A 22490-nucleotide genomic window follows, 5' to 3' on the forward strand; every position below is an offset into this window, starting at 1 on the left:
AGTATGAACTTGCAGACTTGCAAAATGCAGCAAGATATTTTAAAAAACAGTTTTGTTGATTAAAAAACACTATATCGGATTCATATCGGTATCGGCAGATATCCAAATTTATGATATCGGTATCGGTATCGGACATAAAAAAGTGGTATCGTGCCATCTCTAATATATATATGATATATATATATGATATATATATATATATATATCATATATATATATATATATCATATATATATATATATGATATATATATATGATATATATATATGATATATATATATGATATATATATATATATGATATATATCATATATATATATATATCATATATATATATATATCATATATATCATATATATATATATCATATATATCATATATATATATATCATATATATCATATATATATATATCATATATATCATATATATATATATCATATATATCATATATATATATATCTATATATATGATTTTTACACACACACACACACTACTGGTCAAAAGCTTTAGAATGCCCCAATTTCCAGTTATTTATTTAAATTCAGGTCGCTCGAGTCCAATGAATGAATAGCTTGAAATAGTACAAAGGTATATGGTGAACTGCCAGAGGTTAAAAAGAATATGTATGTATATGTATATTTCAGAATTATATAAAAAGGCCTTTTTGAGGGAACACAAAATGGGTTAACAATTTAGCCTGTAAAGCCGGTGCTACTAATTCCTACAGGTGTTCCAACTTTCCAGGATTACTTGCAATCCCCTCTGTCTGCATAAAAGCATACCCTCAAAAGCATCAGTTGAACAGTATTGTACTGCAGGAAGTAGTGTGTTGCTACAGAAATGGCAAGAAAAAGGCAATTACAATGGAAGAGTGACAGACCATCATAACAATTAAAAATGTAGGTCTTTCCTACAGAGAAATTGCAAAGAAAGTCAAGGTGTCAGTGAGTACAGTTTCCTTCACCATCAAAATTCACTCAGGCAAGGGAAGAGGTCTCTCAAAGCCACAACTGAATCAGAGGACAGGTTTCTGAGAGTAAACAGCTTGCGTGATTGGCAGCTCACAGGACAACAGCTTCAAGCACAGCTTAATAGTGGTCGTAGTAAGCAAGTCTCAGTTTGAACTGTGAAGAGAAGACTTCGAGCTGCAGACATCAGAATAAGACAAAGAGTCTTGCCTGGGCCATGAAACACCGCCATTGGAATACTGAAAATTGGAAGAAGTTATTACTGACTGATGAATCAAAATTTGAAATCTTTCGTTCATCACGCATGATCCTTGTAAGTCGTCGTGTAAGCAGAAGGATGGTTCCACAGTGTGTGGCATTAACTGTCAAACATGGAGGAGCAAGTGTGATGATCTGGGGCTGTTTTTACTGGATCCAGGGTCGGTGACTTGTAGAGCGTGAGAGGCACCCTGAACCAAAACAGCATCTATCTGTCTATCTATCCGTCTGTCTGTCCTTCGGTCGCTTGATTTTCATCGACTTCACACTGAGTGTGGGAGTAGCTAATCAGCACATTATTCAAGGCAGTGTAAGAGCAATCACATTTGATTAATTGTTATCAAAACTGCTGGTTGTGACAGAAAACTCTCTGTTGAAGAGAAGCAGTTGTCAAGCAGCGCAGACTCATGAAAGCTTCAGTTTCTCATTTCGGGATAGACTTTACCTTATTTTAGTTGTGAATTCCAAAATCACGTTGCCCTGATGTAATAAAACACGTAAAATCTGGAACAACTTTGTGCCACTCTTTAAACTTCCAGTCCAGTTAGGTGATGAACATGCATCTTTGAATGAACGTTGTTTTTTAAAAATATAACAAAGTAAACCCCTTCTTCCTCGAGCACATTCACAATTGTCTGTTTTGTTACCTCTCCCGCCTCCATCTTGCAGGGTGTAAAGTTCCCCCGATACTCTCTGTGTTTGATTACATTCATTCTCTGATGAAGCTACGCTGCAGTCTGTCCTGTAATCTCTGTCATTCATCAATGTCAGCCTTAATAGAGGCAAAGAGGAAAAGGAAGGGAGCCCTGGCTGTTGGTAAACCTCCTGTGACTGGCTATACATCTGCTGATGTGTGTTTGTGTGTGTCTGAGAGAGAGAGAGAGAAACTGTGTGTGTTTGTTAAATCGAACCTCCTTTGACTATTTGCGTCCTTTCACAAAGCTCATTTTATGTTATATGTCCGCAGGATTATCTGCTTTCACTTAATGAGTGTTGGAAAGCTAGTGTAAGAGTGTACCTCTCAGTTTGGAAAGGTGTGTGTGTGTGCACATCCAATAAGCCTGTTCACTTATTTATCCGTGCTGTCAGCTTGCCCCATGAGAGCCTTACTCGCACAACAGTAACCTGCAGAGAGGAGAGGGTGAGTGAGGAGGAAAAGCACAAGGAAGCAGGGAAGGAGGGGAAGAAGGAGGTGTGAATTGAGTGGAAGGGAATTTCACCACTCCCTGCCAGACACTGAGGCTCAGTTCCAGCTGTCCTGTCTACCAACACCCCACCTCCAACCTCCCCCCTTCTCCCTGTTGGTGCCTGTATGCTTCGAGCAGTGGACTCAAAGGCTTTCTCAGCTCTGGCTTTTAGCAGAGTGGAGATAATGGGAGGCACTTTTGGCTCTTTGCAGCAGCTCCATATAACCAATAGTGCGCTTTCAGTCCAATTAAAGAAAGCTTCTTCATGTGTGAGGAAGACATAGAGGTCCATCTGTGACACACCATCCACTTCATACTCAACAAATGCAGTTTACTGAATATAGATTCAAACTGTAAGTCTATTTATGAAATGCTATTTTAACTGCAGCTAAACATTTCATACAGTTCCACCTGTGGCAAAACACAAAGGTATTATAGAGATATTATCACAGGGACTTCTTTATGTTACATTATGCTGAAATGCTCTCCTTGCCTTAGGCTTTGCTTATATGTGAAGGAGAGTCCTACTATGACTAAATTGGTCTCCCAGTGAAGTAAAGTTGACTTCGATGACACGTGGAAGGAAGTTATTCTGGTGTACACTGGTTTTATTGCCACTGCATATTGGCTTTCCAGCAGCTACAACACATTACAGAACTGTTCAGTAATGCCATTAAGCCTCTGTCGTATTTTGTGTCCAGTGAACAAATGTTGCTGTGCTACATTGCTAATTTCAAATGGTAAACATGATAAAAGTAGCAGCTAATAATGTACATATTGTCCTTGGGATCCTTTTAATATACAGTGGGGAAATAATTATTTGCTAAATTTATACATTTGCTAACTTACAAAGAAATGAACACTGGTGGTTTAATTTTAATTAACAGAATATCAACAAAAAATCTAGAAAAACACATTACATAAAAGTTATATATTGATTTACATGTAATTGAGTGAAGTACATATTTGATCTCCTAGACCCAGCCAGAATTTTGGCAACTAATGATGTCCATCAGGTGTCCAAGTAACACACAGATTACAATTAGTCAATCAATTACTGAATCATTTTCGTCCATTTCACCGTAGGTAACACCAAAGAGCTGTCAAAGGACAACTGCAACAAGACTGTAGACATGCTTAAGGCTAGAATAGGGTATAAGACAGTCAGCAAGATGCTTGGTAAAAAGGTGATGGCTTATTTGGAAACTGAAGAAATATTAAAGAACCATCAATTGCCCACAGTCTGGAGCTCCATGCAAGTTTGTTAAAGATCTGAAGGCATTTAGGGCCATGGTCACCAAGAACACCATTAGTGGCGCACTATACTGTATTGGGTTAAAATCTTGCAGCACCCACGAAGTTCCTCTGCTCAATAAGGCACATGTACAGGCCCATCTTAAGTTTGTCAGGGAACATGTTGCACTCATCTCCAAGAAACTAAATGGGAAGACTTGGGTGCTATGGTCAAATAAAGCCAAAATCTGGCTCTTTTGGCATCAACTTGACCCACCAACTGCAAGTGTACCATCCCCACAGTCAAGCATGGAGGTGGAAGTGTTATGGTTTGGGGCCATTTTCTGCTAATTCACAGCACCATGGGATGGGTTTTACAGCTTGACAGTGGCCCAGAACATACTGCAGAGCAATAAAGAAGTGGCTAAAGGTCATGAAGTGGCCGAGTCAGTCTCCAGACTTCAGTCCTATAGAAAATCTGTGAAGAAAGCTGAAGCTTCGGGCTGTAAAGCTCTAGCCAAGAAACCTAAACAATTAGGAGGGTTTCTATAAAAATGAGTGGGCCAAAATGCGAGCTGTGAGATGTGACCAAACCTGGTGTCTTACTGCTGTGCTTGCTAACAAGAGTGTCTCCAGGAAGTAGTAAGTCATATTTTGCTTTTGGATCAAATATGTATTGCAGTCAATGAAGTCCAAATCAGTGCATAAAATTTATGTAAAATGTTTTTTTTTCCTGATTTTTATTGATATTCTGTGTAGATGTACATCCTCACAGAGCCACTACCATGGCTAATGAAACACTTATTTGCTCTAAATGCCAAGAAAATGCATTTGCAATGCTTCTTTCATAGCTCTTCTTCCTATTAACTTTGTTTTTTTGTTGGAATATTAAGTTTTATTATCATCATTGGCTTAACTTTTGGAGAAATGAGTCCAATCATATCAATCGAATATTTCATCAAGTGACAGAGAGCTAAATGTAGTAGCAGTTCTGCATTTCTTCCAGGTTTGGTTACATGCTATAATTTAGAAAATGTCTCATCTGCCACTGTCCCTCCTACACACTTGTCACTGTAGGTCTTTGCTTGTTTTCACAGAGGCAGTAGAGGCCAATAAAGGCTGATACCACTGTGCACTGTTGGTACTGCTGTAATTGTGGTTTTCAAAATGATTTTTTCAAAACGCATTTATTTTCAAATGTAGGAATCAACCTGTGGGAGATGGGCAAAATCTCACTTTTAGCTTTGGGAAATAATTCTTCAGTGGGACTTGCAATGCAAATCGACATGGTTTTAAAAAAACCACTGCTGCAAGCAAAAACAAGCATTATGTGTTTACTAGTGACACGTTCCTTCAGAGATTTCTGAAAGATTTGCAAACTAAACTGTAAGCAAAAATGTCTTAATTTCATCCTGCTGGCAGAATCCTGCTGTCGTTTTGAAGAAAAACAGTATGAAGTGTTTATTTGTGTAAATGTCTTGTTGATGTGGACTATTTTTGTTACAGAAATAGAAGCCCTTAGGATTGAAATGATTGATAAGCCTTTTTGGGGTCTTTTCGAGAATCCTTCCTCCACACACGCCCGCCCCCCCCCCCCCCCCCCCCCCCCCCCCCATATCTCTCCGAGTCAGGCCCAACATGGATAGCGTACGTTTTGCTGTAAACCTTGGGTGCCGCATTTTAGCTCGTGCAGCTGTCGACTTCTATCTTTTTGCCCATATTGGTGCTGGAGAGGATACTCGAGGGTGCATTAGAGAGGGTAGGGAGATTAGATATAGAGTGCTGATATCTCTCCTGTTTCTCTCCCGCTATGTCTCCTCTTCGCTGCCACTGCCTGGCCCAGGAGAATAGACTGGTAGAAGCAGCTTTTGTAGAAGCAGAGAAAGAAGGATGCGCCCTGTTGTGATTTCTGCAGGCCTGTTTCTTTCATTTCGCCTTTTCTCCTCCCTCTGACTTCATCAGTTGTTTTTCTGCCTTCTTCTTTGAAACTTAGTCTTTCCATACCTGCAATGCTGCAGAAAGCACTATGCATAACAAAATAAAAGACACAGCTATCCTTTACGTTATGGGAGAGAAAAAAAGGGTGTTTCTTGGCTGCTTGTTAGTCTGAGCACTGAGTGTTTTGTTGGATTGTTGAAATCGTGGCTTTATCTTCACACCTCGTGCACACAGTTTTCTATTGGGAACTGTTATAGATTCACCTTGGAGATGACTTTATTTATTGTTCTGTCTTTCAGGCTGAGAAACACATACATCAGATTCAATGACTGATTGATTGGGGAGGCACTTTTAATTGCTGTGTTTTTATACACTGTAATGGAAACAGGGGGACTGAGGCTTTCAGCAAAAGCATGCATGCTTTTGGACTGGGCGGGGAAATGGTACCCACTCGAACACAGAGAGAACATGTAAACTCCACAACAAAAGGTCTTTGATTTGAACCCAAGTCCTTCTTCCTGTGAGGCAACAGTGCTAATCACCACGCCATACTGCTCACTTAAGTTTATTTGTATTGATTTTTGATTTGTTGATCCAAATATTTCAGTGCAGCTGCAGAATAGCATCGTATGAATAGTGTAGAGTCATTCACGCCCCCCAGGGCATAAATTGCAACTGAATATGATACATTCAAAGTTTTCATGTCGGTGATATCTTTGTGGATTTTCATGAATGCTATGAAATCTGGTGCAAATATTCCCGGTACAGCATGAATCATATCAGGGTGCATCTGACCCAGTGGTGGTTCCTGTGTTGTAGCTAATCTTGCGCGTCCATCTGTTGTGTTTGGTGAATAAATAAAGCTGTGCAGTGAATGGCTGGATAGTGTTGTAGCTTGAAAATGTGTATTTTTAAAATATTTTTTGGGGGGGATCTCTAATGCAAACAAGATACGTTAAACACTTGTGTTGCACACACAGCTTTTAATGTTTAACATGGTAATCTATGGTAATTTATTATCAAATGAATTATTTAAAGTTGAATCTTAGATGACATCCTGCACTTGTTGCGAGATGACTGGTGTGAAATTCAAGACTGGGATGCCAAATCCATCCCGTTAGAAATAGGTTTAACACCACGAGAAGCTGTTCGGAATTATACTTTATTCAAACTGCATTTTAAACGTCATTGTTCTAAATGATTGCAGATCACACTATAACAAAGCAAAAGCTTGCAACATGTATAGATATAAAGTATGCACATACCCCAGTATACCCAAAACATACATATACATTTCTATACCTCAAGTTTCTGTAGCATTAGACTCTGTATGGAGCCCGTTGTAAACACCAAGCGACGGCTCATAAACACAGTGGCATTTACTCATCGCTGCTTAAACCTTCTTATCATCCATCACTGTTTTATGGCTAGTTAGCTCAGCTCCTGCTGCAACTGACCACACACAAGCCACGAGGCATTTTCATCGAGGCTTGTAAAAATCATTACAGACCTGACTGTGATGTGTCCTTTGAAATAACTCACATAAGCCGAAATAGTGATGCTACTTGGTGTGAACACTTACGTTTTATGTTTTTACAGCTGTATTCTCTTTTTTTTCAGTGTGAACAGGAAGTGATATGTGCTAATTGATGATAGCTGATTAGTATTGTAGGTTGCAGACTTGACAAATAGCACGATGGGTAGGACTGAGTGCCTTTCCATGAGTATTCAAAACGCTGGAAAAGTTTGCTTCTTTTCAAAAATAGTCTGTTTTTAATAAAACTTCACCTCTCAATTCCCCTAGCCCCAAACTATTCCACATTCATTATGCTGAGGAAACACTTTATTTCATTCTCTTGTTTGGACTGCTGATGAAAGTTGTGAAGCATTGTAGACTTATGAATAGGCAATAGGCACAGCAAATTTAAAATGTGCCTTTCTGCAGTGAATTCATTTGTGGTTTCTCATTAGTGAATCTTCAAAAAAAAGAGACACAGAGAGAGGGGGGAAAAAAACTCTAACATCTTCCAAGGAGACAAAACAATCTCGTGGATTCTGCTTGCTCAGGCTGGCTGGTTTGTCTTCGGCTATGCTCAGGCTTAAAGCTTCCGGCAGGTTCTCTGTGTAACTGATGGCAGCTGTTTACCACCGAACTGTTTAGAAGCTCATTATTAGAGCGTGAAGCTTGTTATGAGGCCATGTGAGAGACTCGTTACTCGCTAATTATTTCTGAGGAGCTGCCTGGCAAGCTGTGATGGAAGTAAAAAGAGAGAGAAGCAGAGAGACATAGTGTTGCAGAGGGGTCAAATGAGTGAGGCTTTCTTACTGTTTGTTTTAATCCACTGGGAATTTCAGTTCACTAGAGTGTACATGAATTTAAGCTTAAGCTGTATGTTTGCCATGTGCTTGTTTTACGTGGTAGATTTAATTTTAAAAGGGTGAATGGGATCATTTTGAGGGGTCAAAAGATGTAGAAAGGAATAAAAAACAAAGATAATTTGGGCTCTTTTCATTTTTAGCTTCTCAGAATTTCACTTTTCGTCAAATTTTCAACACTTCTGACTTTGCAGTACCCTTGTGTAAGTTGCACGATCTGATATCGTCGTGTTGGTGTTGTTCCCAGATCAGCATAGTAAATGTTGTTCCAGGATCAACATTGGAAGTGACCAATCAGAATGTTGTGACGTCATACTTTTGCGACTTCGGGAAAAACCGCCGTAAAACAAAAAACTGTACTTAAGCTGCGAGAAACCGCCTCTGTCCGCCGATCAACGGACCCTAACCCTAACCCTTTAATAAACGCTAAGCAGAATTGATATTGTCCTTGCAACATTGGAATTTCATAAATGCACGAATGGCTTGGTGCGCCAAAGAATAACGTCACAACAATGTGATTGGTCACTTGCAATGTTGATCCTGGAACAACATTTACTATGTTGTTCCAGGAACAACATAGTAAATGTTGTTCCAGGATCAACACCAACACGACGATATCAGATCATCCATGTAAGTTGGGGTGAGTCAGTCTAACATACTCTTGATTGAACCATTTATAGCAGGGGTGTCTAACTCCAGGCCTTGAGAACCGGTGTCCTACAGGTTTTAGATGTGTCCTTGATCCAACACAGCTGATTCAAATGACTAAATGACCTTTTCAACATGTCTTGAAGTTCTCCAGAGGCCTGGTAATGAACTAATCATTTGATTAGTTCTAAAACCTGCAGAACACCGGCTCTTGAGGCCTGGAGTTCCCTACCCCTGATTTATAGTAATGTGATGATGATATTCCCGTAGACAAAGTTTTAAAGTTACATGTGCAATTTTGGGCATCATCTGGCCCATCAAAACAAATGTTTCCCTCCTCCTTTGTGCATTTTAAAGGGTTTTAGAAGTTTTTTTTCTTGCATGTCCCCTTCTCTCAGACTATCTATCTACATCCCTGTTGTCAACCTCACATTCATTTGTGCATATTCCTACTGTATACACACCAGTGTTGGTCAAGTTACTTGAAAAAAGTAATTAGTAACTAATTACTGATTACTTTTTCCCAAAACGTAATCCCATTACTTTGCTGATTACTTATTTTCAAAAATAATTAGTTACTTAGTTACTTTTTAAAAACATGATACACAACCTAAATAGGTAATAAAGCAGTAGACCTTTCAGCCCAGTTCTACTTTTTCATATAAAATGTAATCAAATGAAAAAAAAAGTCCTTTTTTAAAACTTGTTTTATTAGTTTTAATGTTTTAACTTCATGCACATCGCATTAAGCAAATATTAAATTATATGCAACAGTCTTTGATTTGAAGAAATTTGTTTAGCGTTTAAAGCTATTTTCTGCATATTCCAGCATATAAAACAAAGTTTTTTTTCTTTGGACACTCCCTCTTTCAAATAGATGCAAGTAAAACACGGCAGAAAATAAATGAAATCAAAGACTCAGCAGCACTGAGTCCTGTCGCTCTTAAATCTATTTTTACCTGTTTAGCAGAAGCGGAGCAGTCGGTGGTTTGCCCGGTGCTGCAGCGGTCATGTCAGTGGGGGGATACGGGAGTTTCTCTGTGAATTTCACATTCCCGTGGCAGTGTGCTAGGTACTTGCTCAGAAGTTTAGATTGTTTTTTTGCTGTAAAAATACATTTTCTTCCCACTCAGTGTACAACGGACTCTAATGTTTTTGTCATTTTTTACGGAATCAAACTCAAAGTAGGGTCAGTACTTCCACGTTTTAAACGCTGCATGGTAGTACTCTTTCCCACACTCTATATATTATCCATTGTTGATCTGCACACGTTTGTTACCACAAACGTCGCTCGCGCTTACGTCATTGTCATGAGACGCTCTCACAAAGACAATCGCGGTTTAGTAACGCAGTAACACAGCGTGGTTAGTAACAGTAATCTTTTCTGCAATAGTAATCCCTTACATTACTCATTACTTAAAAAAGTCTTAATGATTTTTGTATTTTTTTTTTTTAAATAACAAACAAATAAAGATGTGACTGAAGTGTTGCATTACCTGGGATTAAAACAGATTAACGCCATTTTTGCATTGTTCTGTGAATCCCAGTTTTGCAGGGGTGGTTGAATCAGAGTATAGACCTGCAGAATTCATCCTGCTACTTCTATGAGCACATTATCAATAAACACAAGTGATCTGATTCCACTGGCAGAACTGCTGAACTGACCACTCCTAAAAATGTTTGTTGTTTCTCTGATTGGTTTAACTTTTCAACCTATTGCTGCTGGCCTCTTTCATTTGCAGTCAAAATGTGCATTTGAAGTATTTTCTATTTCTTAAATGTGCTTAATTTGTTATGGAATAACAAGGGAACAGGCCTCACCTGCCCATAAAGCTTCATGAATAAAATGATTGTAATACTTAATAAGTTCATGATTTAAATTAAAGCTGAAAGTCTGCCATTCAAACACATATTGATTCATGTCAAATCCACTGTGATGGTATATGCAAGCAGAATTGCGAAAATTGTGCTTAAGTACTTAGGGACCTAACTGTTAAGTAACACTTCTCTATTATACACTTTACTGGAATACTGTAAGAAATGTATTAGATCAGCGATCCCCAACCCCGGGCCTCAGACCGCTACCGGTCCGTGAGTCATTTGGTACCGGGCCGCGAGAGTTGAGGCTCAGGTGTGAAATGTATGGTTTTCAGGGTTTTTATCGGTTTTCAGCGTTATTTTGTTATCGTTTTTATCGTTTACTCGGTTTTCCTTGGTCTTTTCACGTGTGTTATGAATAAATTTTCTTGTTTTTCGGTACCGGTACTAGTTTTATTTTGTTGTATTTATCCGCGACACCTTAAAGGCCAGTCCGTGAAAATATTGTCGGGCATAAACCGGTCCGTGGCGCAAAAAAGGTTGGGGACCGCTGTATTAGATGACGTCCCACAAATTGTTGTTTGTAGGATTTTCCTGTAGATTACAGTTGGTAAACTGTAAAATAACAGTTTCATAGAAAATACTCTGCTTACAGTGCAAGCAGTGGATAGATTGTTTTGCAAGAATGGATATAAATAAACCCAGTGGGGATTTAAGTTGTCACAGCGGCAGAAAATATAGTGCAGATAAAAAATACAACAAATAGACATACAGATAAAGATACAGATAAAGAGGTAAATAGGCCAACTTTATCTTTATGGGATGTGTATTTTTACCTCATTAGTCTCCATCTTCACTGAGTCCATGAGACAATCATTTATAACTGACTTGAAGCTGGTTGTGCCTCTCAGGGTTCCCAATGAAGAGAAGAGAAATCATACAGCACCTTACAGGCTGCATGTTTTTATGGATAGCAAAGAAGACAGAAATAGCTCCAGCTCAAGTCCTGAATTTCTCATTGTTCCAAACGGAGGCGCTGAGCAAGACAAGCGATGCAGTCCAGAGCAAAATAAGCCATCTTCGGGATGAGGAACCTGATTCCTGTGGCTGTTTTATTGTCGTTATTATTAATGGAGATAAAACAAGGAAGCTGGAGAGTTGATTTTTCTATAAATTCTGCAGAAAGAAAGGTTGCTTCTAAATCTGGTGTATCTGGTACATGTTATGTGAAAAGAAGATTGAGGTGATATCCGAATGACTGGATTAAATCAAACCGTTCTAGATAGTAAATGCCACAGCTAGCTGATCCCGTTACCAATGACAATACAGGGCATTTCAGTATATTGTTATTCATGTTTCTCGTACTACATCGAAGTGAGCCTCTTCACTCGCCTGCTGTTGCTCTCAGACATGCGGTGAAACAAGAGATGCTTTAAGCGCATTCGTCTCACACTGCTTTGTAATACAAGGGCTTAGTTGTTATTCTGAACTCTCTGCTCTCATTGTGTTTTTGTGAAGAAATAATCGCTCAGTGATGATGTGGTAATAATTTCTTGTGCCGACGTGCCACCTTTTGTTGTGTTGAATTACAGGAAAAAGATGACTTGTCCTTGGTGTTCTGGCTGAACCCTCTGGCTCAGGAAGCCATGTTCTCCTTTTAACCTTTTTCATTTGATTAAGAGGGAGAACAGTGTTTGACCTGCGCTGTGGGGAGGCAGGCCGGCAGCTGGGATTTAGGCCAAAACAGCAGGAAACTGATCTCAAATGGAGGAGCTGGCAAAGCCAAGGGTGGTGAAGGTCCACACACACAGAGACAATACACATGTGTGCATTGTGTGCCACTGCGGTTGTGCAGTGTTGCTGTACATAGAATACAGACACAATAGATTTTGGACATAAGAGCATGCAACACAAAATTCCATATGCACGCACATCCCAGGACTGGTGTGTATTACAGATCGTTTCATTTTCACCTCTTTTACCTCATTGTTTTGGTTTATGTTGACACAGTTCTCAGTGTAAACAAATGACAGAAAGACAACATCAACAAGAAAGTCAAATACTTTCTGCTAATATGGGCTGTTGGAAACCAAGCTAGAGCCAAAAGCAGAATGTATATAACTGTATATTTATCAGTTCTTCCACCTTGTCTAGCCTCTGGTCATTTAATTTTTTACCTTGCTACAGTAATGTGTAAGGTGTGTACAGGTAAAGGGTAAACTTCCAAACAAAAAGGAAACACATAGATTGGAACCCATAGAACAGCGATTTAATCATTTTTAATCATTTTTGTTTAATGGAAATTTTGACTTACTGGAGGCACCTTGTAACAGGTATTACAACCTTATCCTTCACATCAAAAGAAAAACATATGCAAAATATGAAGCCTGTTTTACTGTACTATTTGCTAAAGTATCTTTCAGTCTACAGCTAAGCATAAAGCATCCACTGCGCAAATATGAATAGCACTGTGATGTTTAATTTCATCCATTTAACCAGCAGATTAAAGCACCACTAAAACTAGCAACTACAAATAGATTCACATTTGGATGTGTATGCATCCATTGGGGATTATTAACTAAGTTACTGTTGTAATGAAAATGTAATTCTATATTTGCAGAAATGTAGCTGGGCAACACAGCAATGTAACCCTTCTTTTTCTGTGTGTAACGGAAGATGCACATACATCAGTTTAATTACCATTTTAATAGGCTGTGAGCCACATTACATTGTAACCACTTGCTTAACTGTTATGAAGCCATTTCAAGATGCTGAAAAGCTCTTGAGAGCACTGTACGCGGCACGATGCACCACCAGCCATCTCGCACACTGAGCAGCATTGACATTCAGAGGCTGATGCTGCCAGCTGCCCGATCATGATGGATTCAGATCGTGAGCAGAAAAGGCACAGAGAGGCTCAGCGTTGCCAAAGCCCTTATGTATTAAAAAAAAACTCGACTGTTGCACCAATGCGTTGTGGAAGCTATGAGGAGTGAGAGAGGGTTACACAAGGCTGCGGGCGAAATGCACAGAAGCAAATGCATGACGGGTCTCTCAATATCCTTGTTAGGCAGCTGTGAAATAACATATGAGCCCTTGGAAAGTGATTTTTTTTTCTTTTTTCTTTTTGAGGCGTGGAGAAGAGGAGAAGTGAACAGCAAAAAGTTTTACCCGTGTACTCTGCTTGGATTTAAATATGACTGCTCTTGAATTCACAGTCACTCCAGGTGTAGTCCTTAGAGCTTGTCAGAGTTGTGCTTTGGTCTCTGTTTTGAGACAAAGATCATGAATAAATAAATTTAAGAATGATTAAAATTTAGGTCTTCACTTCACTTGTATCTCTTTAAAGTGCATTACTGTGCTGTAAATTGTGAATTTCTTTGCTGTGGTTATTAGATTTATGCCTGCTGTGGTATGTTTACCCTCCAAATCTCCGACGATAATTGGAGCAAAGAATATGTGCAGCTACACGGTTCCCCATTCACAAGCCTTAGACACAGAGCTTTTAAAAAGGTTAGGAATTTATGTATACAAACAGTAACAAATGATAAAAAATAACCATTTTCTAGAGCTAATATCCACTGCTAGATTCAGGAGTCACTTTTTAAACTGTGCACTGTAGGTCAGGATCTGAGTCTGTGCAGTTGTGGAGCCTATACCTGCTGCTGGTTGGTTGTTAAAGCCTCCCAAATTTATGCGCTGTCGGCTTATCTCGTTTTCTATTTCTGTAGGTTTACTAGAAAAGATGTGAATGCATTAATGAGTTTTGTAGAGTACCAGTAACAGAGCTAAACTTAGTATCAAAAGTCAAGTAGCAAATTATACAACTGACTGGATCTGACTTTTTTGCCCACAAAAGTTCCTTAATTCTTCATGGCATAAATTTAACATTCCTTAGAGATTTTAATCCATATTGATACAGCTGCTGCAAATTTGTCAGCTGTACATCTATGAAGCAAATCATCCCAAAGGTGCTCTGCTGGATTGAAATCTGTGTACATTAAACTCATTGTCATCCTCAAAATATTTTGAAGATGACTTGAGTTGTGTGACATAGGGCACATTATTCTGATGGAGGCATCAGTTGGTACTGAGAGACCCAAAGTATGCCAAGAAAGTATGTTCCACGCCATTGCACCACTGATGCAAAGGCATAATAGATCCATGTTGTTGGTTACGTCAAGATCATGTTAGACCCTAACGTGTCAATGTCGCAGCAGAAATCAAGACTAATCGGGCCCTCCAACATTCTTTCAGACTTTTGTTGATTCGTTTTGGTGAACTGGTGGGAATGGTAGTCTTAGTTTTCTGTTCTTAGCTGACAGGAGTGGCACTTGGTTTGGTCTTTGCTGCTGTAGCCCATCTGCTCCAACGTGCTGTGCGTTCTGAGCAGTCTGGCCATTCTCCCGTGACATCTGGCACCAACAAGGCCATTTTCTTCCAGAGAACTGCCACATTGGACATTTTATCTAACATTATCTGCCTCCTGTTTGGTGCTGGGCAGGTAGTATTGGTGAACATATTGGAGCTGAAAACAGCTAGCTGGCACCAATCACTGAGAAAATCAGCATTTCCAAAGCAAAAACCATCATCTTCCAACGCAGTCCCAGTGTCTTTGCTCTTGACTGATTTTCTTCCTTCTTCATTTCCACATTAAAAACATAAGAAGATACTGTGAACTCTTATAATGACTTTATTGACATTGCGCATTGGTATCATTGGTATGATTATATCTCTTCTGAATGCTATACATAAGACAAGCCATAAACCAAATTTACTAAAAGAATTCTGTCCAGAGAGGAAGTAAATAATCAGAAAATGGAATTTGTTTTGCAATAACTCATCTTAGAACCTGCTGTATCTCTTCTCCTTGAATTTACATCCTTCTTGTGGAAAGCAACAGAGCACAAGAGAGGTGAAGAAGTATGTGCAGGCAGGGTGGAGATGAGTGTGATCTATAACAGAAGGGTAGCAGCAAGTGTGAAAGGTAGTTTTTTGACTTAAGAAATTTTATATTTATGGTTCTTTCAACAAAACAGAAAACAATTTCCTTCCTTTCTCTTGAAAATTTCGCTATTCTGAAAAGTGCCACCTAGGCGGATCTCATCCGTGTAAACAAGCTTATAAGGAGTGTAAGATAGACGTTAGGTTGGCCAGAGTAAGTAAGCTACAAAGGAACATTTCCTGTTCCCCTCTTATCACCACTGTAATTACCACATTCCACTTCTCAAAGAAATAAACAATAGCAGGCGCCTCTGCAGCTTTCTCCACTCCAAGCTATCTGCTGCCTCACACGCTGTCCTCCACCTTCCTCCTCCTCCTCTCCTGTCCCTCTCCCTCTGTCTCACACACAGCGCATCTCATATTAATTCTTCCCATATACAAACACACAGAGCCACACTCTCACAAACATCAGTCGTTAATTTGATCTCTGCTGATGATTTATTTTCTCGATGACTGCGCAAACACACGCAGCCTTTTCTTCTCAGCCCCCGTTAATTTGTCTGTCCATCTCTCCGTCCTCCTGTGGTAACAGGGCTGACACGGAGTGTGACTTGGCAGCCGTACTGTAGCTTTTAAGCACCGACTTGCAGCAGTCGCCCGAGAGCCTTCCGTCGTTTATCTCGCGGATAATAATAATGCTTAGGGGTGAGCAGACCTAACTCATCACTGCCTTTTATGGCTTCAACAATGCAGTGATTATAAATGGCTATTAATAAGAGATACAGCATTAGAGAGCCACAAGTTTGAATCATCATTACAGGAGAATTGTTCAGATTTGCAGAGTAGCAGAAGATAATTTAATTCTGCGCGACAATATGTGAGATTTTCCTCAGATTTGTTACATTTTAAAAGCTGCTTTTAAAGTCTTAAACAGGTGCAGGAAATATTGCAATTAAGAAAAGAGACATTTTACTGGATGAGGCAGACTGAGAAACAGCACATTGTGCTATCAAATTAGCATCTGCTGTGTGGGTTTTGTAAATTACTGGGTGAGAATTATCTCTCTTACATTATAATAAACTGCTGATGACTATCACATTTTCATGTGGTTTTATAATTTGGGAAGCATTAAAGCCCCCTCCCCCAAAAAATGCCCAAGGATTTTGCATTGTGGGCTTCACAGCTAAGTGGGAAAAGATAGATGATCATTGCTAAAAGCAAATTCAAAGGCTCTATCTTCCACCGTTCTTTATGTCCCAGCTTTGAATATTATCTACAAGAGAAGGGCCACGGGCATTGTTGCTGACTCCGGCTGTGTAATGTCAAATCGATACCTGGTGTGTTTCGGGTTTCACAAATGAAAAATACAAGCAGATTTGATCAATGTACAAGAGGGATATATGACTCGAGGCTTGTACCGCTCTCGTAATACAAGACGGATCCATAGCGCAGCCTCACTGGTTGAACGGGCGAGATTAATCTATGAACCGAGATGAAAATCGGCACTTAGTTGGCACTGATTTCACTCGGTCTTATTGAGTGAATAAGCTGGACAAATCTTGGTAGGGGCAATTTCAAAGGTGGAGATTTTTTAAAGTTTATTGAAGTTTACAGTTTGAAGGAAAACTCCTAATTCCTGCATGATAAATGAAAAGTTTTGTAGACAATGCTGAAAATACGGCAGTGATGTAGACGCAAGCAGCGAATTCAGTGTTGCGTTTCTTTCATAGTAGTAGACATCTCTGGTGTGATTGATCGCTGCCTGTTGAGTTTTGTCTTGATTTTTTTGGTGGGTGTATGTGAAAGGAAAGGGATGAAGAATAAAAATGATGTAAGATTCTTGTTTTCTTGTGTTCATGTGTGAATGTTTTCCCTTGTTTTAATGTTTAAACGCTGTGAAATATATTTTTAATGACTCCCGAGCTTTCAGCCGGGCTTTGAATTGGCCATTTCCATAACCCTCTTTTTTTGAGCCATTCCTTGGCAAATTTACTATGCTTAGTATCATTTTCATGGTGATCAATTCAATTCCAGTTTAGCTTGAACTTTTGGACAGACGGCCTCATATTGTCTTCAACGACTCTTTCATATGATGCATGGCACATTAATTAAAACAATGGGCTGTCTTTGCTTCTGTTTATTGGCAGAATGAATTTTTTCTCTATGGTTACTCTTGGATAGCAAAGACTTTTTCCTGGCACAGCTCTTGCACATTTAAAATTAGGGCCATGGCGTGATTGTAGATACATGCACTTTAACACCTGCAGAAGGTGAATTTGGGTGGCTATTGAAAATTTATTTTTGGAGAAAATTCTCTTGCATTTGGCGGTTTTCCCATTCATGGGAAAACTAGCAGTAGTGACTTTTGTTATTTCTAAATTACCTTTCTTAAATAATTCAAAGATTAAAATCTGTTGACAGACTGACACATACAACACACTTTGATTTTTATACCAAAGAAACGCACTTTTTCATCTGTCTAAGGAAGTTTAACTGTGAATTAATCTTTTATATTAAGTCATCCATCTGTGGATCATGCTAGCCTAGTTTAATAACTCCTGGAGATTGGAGCCTATATGGTGCTGGGGGCGGAGTCTGTGAATTTACTCTATTGGTGTCATAGGCCCTCTAGGAGTTCGGAGTTAAGAGGTCAAGAGTTAAAGTTTCCATTGTAACACCTCCAGATTTGACATAGAAACACTCGTTTTTAACACTCGATTTTAACTACTATCATTTTACACCTCAGAGTTACATTAAAAGAATGTGACTCTACTTAGAGTAAAATTAACTCTACTTTTGCAAGAAGACTACTAACACCAAAACATTTAACACTTTTGAATTTGCTGTGTAGGGAAATGGATGGGTGGGCATACATTTTCTCCTGTTTATTCTTATAATGTGTTGGAAACCCTTACATATTCAGTTCAGGTCATTTGTGTTTTATTTGCACCCTTTATTGTTGGATTGAAAACCCCAATAATAAGATTATGAGCTTGGCGATGGTGGGAAGTAAAAACTCAGTTTTAACAGGAAGAAACCTTCGGTTCAGTGAGGCGTAGCCATTTGCTGTAACCGGTTGGGGGTCCTGAGCCTCTCCCTGAGCCTGGTTCTGCAGGAGATTCTGGGACCCTAACGAGATGTTTGAAGCCTAATCCTAAAGTTATCGAGGATGATTTTTTCGAAATTTTGGGAAACAAACTGTCTTCAGTCTTTACTGAGATATTCCTCTCACTGGCTTGGGAATTCCTAAAAAATAAACAAATTCTTCTTAAAATCAGCTTGCAAAACAAGTCTTTGACCTTAAATTTTCAAGAACAACATCTATTTCTGACTTGGCTCTAAACCTACCTCATCCTTCACATGTACCACGATACTTTCTTCCAGTTAAACACCATATTTGATCATATGATGATACTGCTGTAAAGTGGCCCACTGGATCACTATTACGGGTTGGACCACAGCCATCGTCAGACTCACCCTTTCATGTAATCTCAGCTACAAAGCTATAAAGTTTCATGACTGCTTCATATACTGTTGTGATTTTAAAGGTTTAAGCAATCACAGCTACACTGTTTTAAGTTTTAAAAAAGCCTTTTTTTCTTAATAGGTTTCATAAACGCCAAAACATTGAACATTTTTTATGTGTAGTTTTCAAATATAACTTACACTTCCTTCTCACCCTTGGGGTCTTTCTTCAGTACACACCCACTCATTCTGCCTGTTCGCGTTCATCAGTCTCACCTTCACACACACACTTATCATTTAGCTGTAGCAGCTTGAAAATGGAACAAAGAAAGCACTCACCTCGTTTCCGCCATGATTTATGCTAGGACTGCTATATTATTGGTTCAGTTAATATGCAGACTCATTACACTCATCCCAGTCTCAGATTTATCAACTGTTTTGCTGAAGCAATTTAAGGGTTTTCCTGAAAATTGATTTAAGCGTTTCAGAATATATTTCTGAGTACTTATCACTAACAACTTCCTCCTTCAATTTCACTCTACCTCAATTTTAATTTGACAGAAAAGGGTCTCAAGCTCTAACTTTCTCTCTTCTCTGAAAGATTGTTGGGTTGGATTTGTGATGTATAAATCAAACCTCACTCTGTGTCTGAATGTTGGATCAGAACATTTTCTACCCTTACAAGAGTAAAACCGGGCAGAAAAAAATGAGTAGATAGTGACTAAGTGCCCTTTTACCAGGCTCAAGTCAAGAAAATTGTCATCCACTTGTAAAACGCTCATTACGGTTTTGGTGCAAGCTCCAAAGGGCATCCACTTCAGGCTTGCTGGTCTGTCTGAACTGAAAGCTTGCTACTAGAACCATTTGTTAACCGTGTCTGTGTCTGTCCAGCCATGTTCACAGAGGTGCCTCACGATATGACTGCCCAAAGAGGTCAGGATGTGGAGATGGCCTGCTCATTCAGAGGAGCGGGAACCCCTTCCTATGCACTGGAAATCCAGTGGTGGTACATCAGGAACCATCTTGACTGGACCCACAGGCAGCCCTGGACAACTAATGAAGTAAGTTCACAACAGAAATTCTGGCTCCTTTTTTTGGTTTTATTTAAAGGATATGTTCACCCTTAGTGATCTTGTTTACAGGTGGTCATCCTTCCTGGGATAGTTAACACAGCCACCTGGAAAATCTAAATGCTCAGTTGAATCACTACTGCCTGACTGCTTGTTTCTACAATGTTACCAAAATGATCGAAAAGATGAAAAATTAAAATAAAAGATCAACTCCAGATGAATTCTAGATGATCTTGCAATGGGATCCCACCAGCCCAGTGATGCTGATGCACACACTAGAGTTGGCACTGTAGTAAATGTGTTTGTAACATGTAAATGAACAGATTAGAAATCAAAGAAGGGGCTATAAGTATGCAAAGGAAAACAGACTAATGTGGGTGCAGGTTTGTAAGGTGCGAACAGGTTTTGAGCCCCTTGCCGCGATTTCTTCCAGTGTTCTTTACCCAGTACTGATCTTGGAACTCAGCCTTCATTTTGACCTCAGCTACACACTTGTCAGGTTTCACGTCTGTGTTTCACATTGCTGAAATATGCCCACAGAGACACATTTCAACACCTGCCAAAGTGCTCAAAACAGCCTTTATGGCAGTTGCCACAGCAGGTGATTTTAAGCCCACGGACTCATAAGGTGAAATAAGTATTTACGCTCTCTGTCTCTGAGTTGTCTTCAGAAATTGTCTTTTGAGTATATGGGAGAGTAAGGTAATATGAGCCCTTTTTCTTTTTTAACTTGACTTGAACTATAGTTAGAGAATTACAACCTCAAGTCCAAAGAAAGTGGCGTTATGGATCAGCTTGCCACATGCAGACTGTAAGCTTTGGTCCCATTTTGCCCCACAGTCACTTTTGCATGTTTTATTTTTATCATTTGTTTTGATGTATTCATTACCATTTCATCAATATGCGATCTAAGTATTATTATAGCTTTTGACCTGAAATCGATGATACCTGTTATGTCAAAAGCTGTTTTTAAAAAAAAAAAAAATCTGTTGTTTACGTCATCCATAAGATTCTTCATTTACAGCGAGCTGAAAAAGTTACTTTCTATTTTAAATGAGAGTAAAATGACTTGCATGTGGTATGGTTGCTCATATTCAGGCGATGTATTAACTTACACACTTTCTCATCTTAACCAGCTCCTCCTCCCACAACACGTGTATATCCCTTATGATTTCACATTAGCTCGTATTAAAGTCTTTAAAACAACTTTAATTATTCTATTAGCCACATGGGGGCGAAAATTAATAAAACGATGCAGAAGAACATGACGCCAATACAATAACATAATTAGGTGTTAACCAGCTGTTCTCACATCTACTAGACTTCGAGTAACATTAGCGCTCATTTAGACTCAGATTCCATATCACATTTATATTCAATATTAAATATGTTTTGTTTTTTAGATGTCTGACTATGTTAAGCAGTTGGTTTGTTTTTCTTGATGCATGTAGGAATTGATAAGACAGAGTCAGACTGAGCTAAATACAGTAACTGTGTATAAAACAGACCAAGAAGGAGCCAAAAATCTGCACAAAACTGCATATTATGATGGTATTTATCCCACGACAGCTGAAGTTTTCCTCCAAAAAAACTTGAAAAAACCTTCGCTAATTTCATGTTGATTTGTGTGTTTGTGAAATATTGACTGTAGTACTGTATGTGGGCTTCAGTATCTAACTGGCACACTAAGAACAACAAGAAACATAATCAGTTCTGTATTCTGGTACATGTGTTTCACTTTTAGTTTTAGAAAGCCAATCAAACTGAGATCCTTCTGCTAATGTTTGTCACTTTTCCTAGGTGGCTCCTGAGGAGGAGATGGCAAAGGATGCTACAAAGATAAGTGTGAGTTGCGAACAATATCTGCAGTTATTTTCACCAGAAAGCCGTTATGTTTGCCTTGGTGTTAGAAGACTCAAAATGCTTATGATTACATTTAAATTTCTTGTTCTGCATGATCCACAGAGGTTGTGCTTATGCTGTATTGCACACAGCGATGTGATTTTCAGTCGTTGCAGCTCGCATGGTGGGTGAACGCTCCAGACGGTGCATTAACACGTTCACGAAAAACCTCGATGGCTCTGCAGAAGCACAGCGTCAGGCAAAGAGCAGGCAGCGCTGCTGCTCGTGGGTGGTTAAGTGTCCTCCCCATGGGGGAGTGGCCCCTGAGGGCATCATCTGCAAATTTTAATAAACACTACTGAAACTTTGTGGCTGCAGCACCAGATCTCAGTAAAACAGAGTAGAAAAGGAAGGGTGGGAAGTCAGCAGATCTTTTTATATCTCCTCTGGTATTCCCCCTGGCAAATGGAAAAATAGGTGAGCCTTTTATTGAAAGAAGCAGGACAGTATAGAGTAACTCAACATTTTGACTTTTTTCTAATTACCTGCAGAAGTGAGCAGACTGCAGGACCGACTGCATGTTATCTCTACATAAACTTATTCCCCTAGCCTTATCTCTTTCCACTGACTTTATAATTACAAAAATGAACCAAAAAATGTTCTACTTTCTGGGGTTTTAAAGCTCTGTGTGTGTGTGTGTGTGTGTGTGTGTGTGTGTGTGTGTGTGTGTGTGTGTGTGT

The 22490-nt window shown here is 39.2% G+C and overlaps 1 protein-coding gene across 1 annotated transcript in view; it reads left to right on the forward strand.

Annotated features, from left to right (window-relative positions):
* Positions 1-22490, forward strand: part of vstm2la (V-set and transmembrane domain containing 2 like a) — a 58056-nt gene that overhangs the window by 30375 nt on the left and 5191 nt on the right. The window contains exons 2-3 of the mRNA XM_026153899.1: positions 19730-19899; positions 21709-21753. Coding sequence (XP_026009684.1) covers positions 19730-19899; positions 21709-21753 — 215 coding nt within the window. The remainder of the gene's footprint in view (positions 1-19729; positions 19900-21708; positions 21754-22490) is intronic.

The sequence above is a fragment of the Astatotilapia calliptera genome, chromosome 20 (assembly GCF_900246225.1).
Source record: "Astatotilapia calliptera chromosome 20, fAstCal1.2, whole genome shotgun sequence".
In the NCBI taxonomy this organism is placed as follows: domain Eukaryota; kingdom Metazoa; phylum Chordata; class Actinopteri; order Cichliformes; family Cichlidae; genus Astatotilapia; species Astatotilapia calliptera.